Source organism: Mytilus trossulus, chromosome 13, assembly GCF_036588685.1.
Source record: "Mytilus trossulus isolate FHL-02 chromosome 13, PNRI_Mtr1.1.1.hap1, whole genome shotgun sequence".
In the NCBI taxonomy this organism is placed as follows: Eukaryota; Metazoa; Mollusca; class Bivalvia; order Mytilida; family Mytilidae; genus Mytilus; species Mytilus trossulus.
The window spans coordinates 31,596,357-31,606,405 of record NC_086385.1 but is presented as its reverse complement, the minus strand read 5'-3'; the positions used below and the strand labels follow the sequence as shown (position 1 = coordinate 31,606,405).

The 10,049-nt window shown below is 31.9% G+C and overlaps 1 protein-coding gene across 1 annotated transcript; it reads right to left on the bottom strand.

Annotated features, from left to right (window-relative positions):
- Positions 1-5,573: 5,573 nt before the first annotated feature.
- Positions 5,574-9,012, bottom strand: LOC134694269 (uncharacterized). The gene is made up of 2 exons (XM_063555273.1): positions 8,530-9,012; positions 5,574-6,013 (listed from the first exon to the last, which is right to left on the bottom strand). The coding sequence occupies exons 1-2, from the start codon at positions 8,978-8,980 to the stop codon at positions 5,574-5,576; spliced, it is 891 nt and encodes a 296-aa protein (XP_063411343.1). The 5' UTR covers positions 8,981-9,012.
- Between the last annotated feature and the right edge of the window lie 1,037 nt (positions 9,013-10,049).

The following is a 10,049-nucleotide window of genomic DNA, read 5'->3' as shown; positions in this document are numbered from 1 at the left end:
GAGGAAGATTATTTCGTTACGTGTACGCTTCAAATTCGGATAACATTTATTAAAATGAAGTTTTTGAGGTAGGTGCTTTTTCATTTAAGATTCCGTTGTATTTATCGGACATTTATGGTTTTTAGAAAGTCAAGCTGGCGTCGTACTCCTTAGTTACTACTTGCCATTGTGCTTTTGATTTGTGAATATATATAGTAGCCATATGCATCAACAAAAAAATGTTTATTAAATATCACAAATGTTTGGCTGAAGAATTATAAGGATTAAGCACATTTTTTCTAGAGGTTATTGATGTGTAAACCGGGGCTCTTACTCACAAACTCAATATAAAAGTCCTTCGGACTTTTATTCAGTTTGTGAGTTAATCGCCCCGGTTTACACATCAATAACCTCTAGAAAAAATGTGTTTAATCCTATAATATTGGCTGTCTTATATTGTTTATATACTCTGTATGTACTGTATATGAATTTCAAGTAGTGAGACTATAATAAAATATTGAATCTGAATCTGTCTTGATGTAAGTTAGCATTGCTCAACAATTGCATAAAATACAAAGTTGATTATAGTTCTTAGTATAAATAGAATCTTCTTAAATGGATTGTTTTGGGGAAATACAGGGATACATTATTTGGCAAACATTTTTGGGAGAATAAAAAAGTTACTAAAGTGGGTTGATGTGGTCTAATAACATACATCTTCTGTTGTTTTTCATCTTTTCTGGATATGTTGGAAAAACCCCTTTTCTACTTGTTTATTTAACCTGTAAAATAAATTTTAATTAATACTAACATGATCTATAATACTAACAGCATCTATTATAAGCTGAAATATTTGCCTGTAATAAAAATTAAATTGCAAAATATAATTTTAAACAGCAATTAATTCCCTTCATTGTATCTTACTAAAAAAGATAAGGCATTATCAGTTTAACAAAATATTTTCTATTTATTGGAAGTAAATTTAATTTTGATTATGTAAGAATAATAATTATTTACACAACACTTGAATTGATTCAGCTTATTTAAATGGAGAATAAAAATAAGAATCAGCAATATAAACAGCAAATAAGGTTTGTAATTTTTGTTAAAATGATTATTTTTTCATAGACAAAATTTTTTATTATGATACAGTTAAGTATAATTTTTTAAATAAATTTAAATAGGTGCAATTTGTGAAAAGGACAAGACTCTCTAATATATATTTTTCTAGCCTACCTGTCTCTATCCATGTTTGTGAAGACTTTGTATGACAAATATGTACCTGTATATCATAGTATTATTGCTAAACACATGCTGAACCTTTGGTGAAGATACAAGGATTACTTTTAAACAATACATTTGTATATGATAATTACCTCATTTCACCTTCAAATACTGCATCATTGACATCTATTCTTATTTTGTTCAGAAACAAAGTACAACATGCTGGAAAAAATGATAGCAATTATTTATAAAACTACAGTTAAACATTGAAGCAAGTTCTGTGTTAATCTATACATGTATTGCTGTTCAAGATTTATTACAGCTAATTTCCTAATGCTTACAAAGTAAAACTTTGATTTTCTTGCTTGCTTTGTTTGTATAATTGTTTATACAAGCTTTATAAATAAGAATGACATCTTTAAACAATTTATATTGGCATAGTTGAACCTGTATATCATATTTGAATTTAATTGGGTGTTATCCTTATGAGTGTACAATATACAAACAAAGCAAGCAGGCTAACCAAAATTTTAGTCTACATGCATTACGAAATTAGCTGTAATATTGCATACCAATTATTCATATGTTAAAGTGAAAGGTAATAAACCATACACAGATTGTATTTGCAACAGAGTACTCATCTGTTTTCTATCATTATACACATTTTTTTTTCAATATATTTTTTTGGGGGAAGCCGGTTATTTACAGTTTCAAACCATTGTTAAAAGATACTCATTATTTAGGATGTTTTAGAAACCTGATCAAATCTCAGAGATAGGGAGGAGGGATATAGAATTCACATCTAATCTTGGGGGAGGGGTTGGGAGCTTGATATTGAATGCAAATCAAATATTTATATTCACAACAATGGTGTTATGTAAATAGGAGTTTTAAAGTTTTGACAATTTTACAGCTAAAGTACTGTTTTAAAATCAATAACAAATAATTCATAAATTGTAAAAATAATAGATTAAACCATGAACACATCATTTAAGAAATTAATATATTAATATAAGCAAAATATTGAATTAAAAAATATTTATGAACATTATAATTGGAGATAAATAAGCACACCTAATTGATCATATTAAAATAGAGAATAATGGGATGCAAAAGTAAGAAGAATAACTGTTGAAAACAAAATACGGTAATACAATCAGAGGCGGATTTAGGGGAAGCCCAGGCCCCCTCCCCTTTTTAGGAAAAAAAATAGTTGCTTGTCTAGGGAATCACTGAAGCGTGACTGAAGCGGGTCCCCCCTCTAAGGTCAGTCAGTGGGCCCCACTCTGGATCTGCCACTGACAATATAGATTATAAATCTCAGAATGAAGGACAAACATTAAAAAGAAATCAAATTACTACAGAAATCTACATTTTAATTATAAAATCATTTTCCTTAGAATTGTACAGAATAAGTATTTGTTTAAGAAAATGTGTAAAAAGTAAATAATACATAAAAATTAGAGGACCCCAATGCTTACACTCATGAAAGTCATGAAAGGAGGTACATTGTTAATTATATATCTGTTTTGAAACTAAATAAATGTTTGCATTGTCTTAGTAATTGAGCATGTTTAACAAATAATCAATGATGAATGATAATTATGAAAATCTAAATATTACATAAACTATTCCAAACTATAAAAGGGGGAAAGGGGGGGGGGGGGGGGGGGGGTCATGACAATTTCATTTTATTTTCATTACTCACATTCTTGTCTAATTAATAAGATGAATAAAATCCTTTTCCTTCGTTCCACTAATTGCCAGTATAAGGCTAGTTCTGTAGGGTAACGACTTGAGTCCAGAATCCTTGATGTGGTCAATATCTGGATCAAAACTTTTTGTTGGCATAACATGCGACGTGCACAATTTGAATTGTTTTTTCTTCTTCATTTAATTGAAATACAATATTGATGTGAAGATCTAGAGCTACTGATGGTTTAAGACCATTCTCAGAAAAAATAGCAAACATTTGGTACATTTATGTACTGCCTGTGTTTCACTGTTTCAGTGTTTGGCAAGAGGTTCATCAAACAATCCACAAACTTTGGAGAGAAATTGCACTCCATAGTACTATCTACCTTGATATATCTTATTTTTACCAACATTATAATGGTTTTATCAGTGTCTGCATTTCGTCTGCACTTTATTTTGGGCATTACTCCTTGTACTTCCTGTTGTTTCTTTATGTTTTCAATAAAGAAGAACCATAAAGGGGAGATAATTCATAGACACATAGTTGATTTTTTCAAGTTTTCAATCCACATTTTTTTTCTTAAATCAAAAAACACATCCCTGAATTTTTTTTAATTTTTAAATGGGGGGTTTATCTTTATGATTTTGACAATATTTTCAAAAAACTATCTCGGAAACTTTTTCAAAGCTTCAATGAATTTTGGTGAAATTTGGTTTTCATTTAGATGTCAGAATCACCCCCTTCTCCAATAGAAAATAAGCATATGTACGCAATTGTCAGCCAAATATGTAATATATTTTTAAAAAGGCAAAGGTAACAGCTTTTAGATGTGATAAGTGTCTGCATCAATCACTGTCAGGATAACGGGAAAATAAGCATTGATATTTAGGATTTTTTCTAGAATTTTTATTGAAAAAAAAGCCCAAAATCAAAATGGCCGCCATTTCCATAGTAACAAAGCCCAAAATCAATTTTTAAAGTGTTAGTTGTTAAGTATATTAGTTATGTAGTATGTGTACAAAGAATGGTAAAAATCTGTGACATAGGTGTGAACATTAATTTTGGTCCTTACAGAGAATGGCTCTTATAGCAACTATTGTGTAACTGTTATTGAAAATTAAGGTGGAAATAATTTTTTAACATTTGAATGCCTATTGATTATCGTTTATCATACAAGGAAAGTGAAGGCATTTTGCACCTATCTCTATTCATAATGTCTCTAGTGAGAATCAGGAACATACACACGGCATCCACAGAGACGTAGAAGGCGGCTTACAGAAATCTCCCTCTCAAAAAAAAATTAAAATGATGAAAATCTATACAAAAATATGATACGAAATAGCTTACATGTATTAAGTCCATGAGGTACGAAATGGTAGATGAATTTGGCCCATTGGGTACGATTTGTTTTTTCGTGGGTTCGAAATGGTAAATGTTGGGTACGAAATGGCATATTTGGTTACGAAATTGCAGAGGTACGAAATGGTCAGGGTACGTAATGACTTGTTTCCACTTATACTCCGTCGACTTTTAAATATTTAGTTTTGAGCGGTCCTGATGAAGGTAAATCTAAAAAGCGCTTCGAACGAATACAATTGTCAAACGTGTTTGTTTTTTTTAACCTAATCTGAATGATAGCCAAATCGTCCTAATATAATATTTGATGGGTCTTACCGAAAAGTTTCATTTGGTACATGGAGGAAGTCGTTTGTCCAAAATTGATTCCCGGTAGAAATGCCAGTCATCTTCAATCATTGGTTAACGTTTGAAAATGTTTAGATTATATTGTGCAGGGAATATGTTTCTTAACCACACACAAGCAAACATTGTTGAAGTCCGTTTATTGACCTATAATGGTTTACTTTTATAAATTGTCATTTGGATAGAGAGTTGTCTCATTGGCACTCACACCCCATCTTCCTATATCTATGTGTGTAAGTTTAAAACTTAATAGTGACGTTAGTAAACTTAATAGTAAATGTTTTGTTAATTATTGAACTTCGTACGTACGATTATCTGTTATTGTGTATTTCCGAATTTTATGATCTTTATGCACATTGAGCACGATCTGCTTACCCCTCCGAAGCACCTAAATATTTGAAGATCTTTCGTAGGGTTTGTGTTGCTCAATCTTTAGTTTTCTATGTTGTGTTCTCCACATATAGTAACTGAGTTTTGTCTTTTGGTAAATTTTACTTTTTTGACATGGCATTGTCAGTTTATTTCCGATTTCCGTGTTTGAATATCCTATTTGGTATCTTTCTGTGTGTGTTAAATTTTAATGTTGTGTATCTGTTGTGTCTCAGTTCTCCTCTTATATTTGATGCATTTCCCTCAGTTTTAGCTTCAAACCTGGATTTGTTTTTTTCTCAATCGATTTATGAATTTCGAACAACGGTATACTACTGTTGCCTTTATTTATTCATCTCTGTATTTGAACAAATATACTTTGTTGCCTTCATTCGTGTAGTTGACCAATTTAAAAAAAAATGTATTATTTAGAATCAGAAGACGTCTTAGACTCATTGCATCAAAGCAATATTATTGAAAAGTGTCTGTCTTCCGTGATTAAAAAGTCTTTGCATCAGTGCGATCTAATCAAAAACTATTATTAACTTCTATATTTTTTATTTCGAATTATTTGTTTTCGAATAATCAAAATATTCATTGGAATTCAACGTAGAAGCCAGCCAGAAAATGATGGACGACCATGTATATTACTATGAATGTATCCAGTACCGGGATATGAGGAATGGACGCGCACAAAGACCGAATCCCCCTTGGTAATGTTAGCCACAACGTTCCCACTTACAGAACCATCATCACCATTGTTTGCCCGGAGGAAGGTGGTCCCATACTCGGCGTTGTTTATCATGAGTTCGGTAGAATGTTCCCCGGAATAAACTCTGGTTACCCATATGAATACATAAATACCACTCGTTGGTGCGGTGAAGATTCCAGTCACATGGTTGTACCCATTTCCTACATTTGTAATAGGGACGTCGTATATTAATGTTAGATGAGCACTAGGGTTAATTTCTGGTTTTGACATGTAGGAATAGAACGCAACAAATCCATCGCTGTCTATGTTATCTGTTGGTAAAAGTAGACGTTCTGAAAAATGAGAATAAATTAGTAAAAGAATATGGATCAATACCTCGGACACTATCAGTCGAGTATGCGGTCAACAGCCAAAGTTATCCATAAACCACATATAACTAGACATTCCGGCTTACTTAGCAATAGTTATGTGAGGATTTGCGAAAATACTGTTAATAAATACCTGTCCTCATCGAAACTAAACAGAATACTAATCAAACCGTATGTTTCTGTTTCTTTTATTATAAGTGATTTTGAATATCATAAAGGCCGCCTTCCTTTTTATTTGTTCAAATTTTTCGGAGGGTAATAATACAGAAATCTCTTGTAAAGACCGAGTTCTGCCGCTTTGTGCGATGAACATCAAATTTTAAACTCAAACTCGTACAAAATTGAAAACCACACAATTTGATGTATATGAAGTTAGCAGCCGGTTCGTTATTCGTTATTCAATATTCAATATCCAACCGGATGCTATCAGTCGGTTTGATATTCAAATTTATTTTAGAATCATAAATAAATTTAATGTTTGATGACATTAAAAGCATGATTTTTATAGTTGAAAAGAGCGAAAAGATACATAGGAAATCGTCTTATTACCCCATCAAATTAAGTTGTGTTAAACTTTCGTTGTCCTCGAAAATAAACCCTTAGTAATGCTCAAGTAAGTTGCATATATATTTTTCGTTATGATATATAAGTTTTTATCAATAAAACGACGCCAAAAACTTTATTTTGTATCTAGTTTTTCTTAAAACAAAAACAAAAACCGATCACTCTAGAAACATATAGAACTATAAATGGAAATAAATATGGAAAGTCTAAAAAACAGAAATATATAGTGAAAACCTACCTGAGACCGCTTAAATGAGGGTGAAACCCACCTGGTCTTTCAAAGTCTATAGTAAATCATTGACTCTGTATATATAAAGGTTGTATAAAAAGGATTTCCGATAATAATGTCATCTTCGATATCTACGGAGGGCGTTGATTGTCACTTTTCATCTAAAAATTGTCAAAATTTCAGGACAAAGGACACAGGGCACTGGTGAGAGCCCCATGATCTTTAAATCTTTTAAATAGTGTGTAGACATTTAGATAATAGGCAGATACAAACGGGACTAAAATGAATTTACGTACACTTCAAGTCTTCCATGTTTACGGAGCGCCCAAAGTGCTAGTTGGATATTCAAATTTTATAGTGAAAACCTACCTGAGACCGCTTAAATGAGGGTGAAACCCACCTGGTTTTTCAAAGTCCATAAATTCAAGTAAATAATAGACTCTGTATATATAAAGGTTGTATAAAAAGGATTTCCGAAAATGATGTCATCTTCGATATCTACGGAGGGTGTTAATTGTCAATGTTCAGCTAAAAATTGTCAAAAATTTCAGGACAATGGGCGACAGAGCACTGATGAGAGCCCCATGATCTTTCAATCTTTCTAATATTATGCAGACATTTAGCAAATAGGTAGATACAAACGTGAAATAAAGGAATGTGGGTACACTTGAAAAGTGACAATCAAAGCCCTCTGTAGATATCGAAGATGACATTATTTTCGGAAATCCTTTTGGTACAGTCTTTACATTTACAGAGTCTATGATTTAATTGAATTTTATAGACTTTGAAAGACCAGGTGGGATTTACCCTCATTTAAGCGGTCTCAGGTAGGTTTTCACTATATAAATTGAATATCGAACTGACACTTTGGGTATACATGGAACCCAATTTTTTTTTAGTCACATTTGTATCTACCGATTTACTAAATGTCTGCATAATATTAGAAAGATTGGGAGATCAGGGAGCTCTCACCATTGCCCTGTGCCCTTTGTCCTGAAATGTTGACAATTTTTCGCTAAATAGTGACAATCTCAACCCTCCGTAGACATCGAAGATGAAATTATTATGAGAAATCCTTCTGATTCTACCTTTAGATATACCATTATACAGAGTCTATGATTTAATTGAATTTTATGGACTTTGAAAGACCAGTGGGGGTTTCACCCTCATTTAAGCGGTCTCAGATTTTCACTATATATTTCTCTCTTGGGCTTTTCATCACTATTTCTATTTATGTTCTAAAATGTTTTAGCGTGATCGGTTTTACTTTTTGTCTTAAAAAATATCATATATAAATGTTCACATTCGAAGTTCTTTTATTGACAAAAATCCGTTTTACATAAAGACAAATATGCCAGTTAAAAAAGGGTTTAGAATTTACGGCAGTTAGAAGAGGTCATTAAACGATTTTCTACGTATCTTATCAATCCTCTTAACTATGAAAATTATTAAGTATTTCTTTTTTTTTTGATTTTCAACTAAATTTTTGATATCGAATAACGAACCGGCAGCAACTTCACATACATCACAATTTAATGTTCAGTATCATTATATTTTCTGTTTTTTTTATTCCATTTGAAAAAAAGTTATTATGTACTTTAACAAACATAAAAGTTTTCAGTCTTTAATCAACAATAACAATGTATACCTCGTATCAAAATAAAGGTAACCTAAAAGGTAATCTTACCTTTCCGAGAAATTGCATTCAATTTAGGATTAACCGGTTCTTTCACAATTCCACTTTTGTAATTCGTATTTTCCTGCTGATCCACATTTTTGTGTTTAGAAATAGTACTGCTTTTCACACCATACTCCTTCGGATCGGAATGTCTCACAACAAAATGATTTTCAATCACTTTCAAACGACGTTCCAGTTTATTTCGATATTCTATGTCAGTTTTCTTATCAGTCATTAAAACTTGAATATGGTTTCTTTGGATGGTAACTGTTGTTTCTAGATCGTATATCCGGGCCCTTTGTTGCTGAACGACATTATCTAATTTCTGAACTGTTTCTCGCATTTCTAACATTTCTTTATAAATGATTTTTAAATCAATTCTGTCGTTTTCCAGTTTTCCGTAAACATGGCTTATTGTAAAACAGAGAAAAACAAAACTGAGACACATTGAGCGAATCATTTCAGTAGATAAGTTGTGGTATGAACTCTAAAAGTATTTATCTCGTACTGAAAGTTTCGATAAGAATCAACCTTGTAAATGAACTATTCATATCTTTTCAGTTCAGAGGCCAGGTCAGGCTAACCTCTCACGAAACTGAAAATAATAATAAAAAAAAAGAAAAGAAAAGAAAAAGGACACTGGCTGAAGTCCACAAATAAAATTGAATAAAATTATATATTGGATATACGTCAATGAGACATCAACCGAAAAAGGAAACGAACTACAAAATGTAAGACAGCAACCCTCAAAGATCGTCTCAAACAATGATTTGCCAATATCTCACTATGTCAAGCTCAGAATCGTCTGAGTCTAAACCTGTTGTTCAGTAGTTGTCGTTTGTTGATGATGTTCAAAGTTTTTCTCGTTTCTTGTTTTTTTATATAGATTATCCCGTTGGTTTTCCCGTTTGAATTGTTTTACACTAGTTATTTTTTGTGCCCTTTATCGCTTACTGTTAGGTGTGAGTCAAAGGTCCGTGTTGAAGACCATACTAAGACCTCTAATGGTTTTTCATTTACAACTGTGACTTGGATGGAGAGTTGTCTTATGAAAGGCGCTCATATGTAACATCTTCTTATAGAATACCTTAAACTCCCGAAAGTACTTCATATTTACAATTATAGTAAATGTGTCCTATCTCCCGGATTGCTTATGTGTATAATACATTACAAAGCCTACTTTGACTTACTGCAATCTTGTATGGGCAAGAATTTAAACATATATGTCTAGAAAGTTGTTCTTAAATCAATATGTCAGAATCTGTAACTGTTAGATGAGAAGTGTTACGCTGACAACAGTAACATGCGCCATTTAAAGTTTTATATATCTAACATTTGATAACATTGTCTTTTTGCAAGCTTTTTTTCATTTATATGTTTTGGAGTTCAGTGTGACGTACATTTCACTGAACTAGTACACATGCAATTTTATTTAGTGGCTATTGGTGGACTTCTGTTGTTGTCTGTTCTTTAGTCGGGTTGTTGTCTTTGACATATCCCCCATTTCCATTCTCTATTCTATTCATAAT

What these genes read in the sequence shown, in the direction of transcription:
- LOC134694269 (XM_063555273.1), bottom strand. Translation starts at nt 8,980, where the DNA reads ATGATTCGCTCAATGTGTCTCAGTTTTGTTTTTCTCTGTTTTACAATA. An exon ending in GAATGCAATTTCTCGGAAAG is followed by an intron (nt 6,014 to 8,529) that starts GTAAGATTACCT and finishes CTCATTTTTCAG; the next exon opens with AACGTCTACTTTTACCAACA.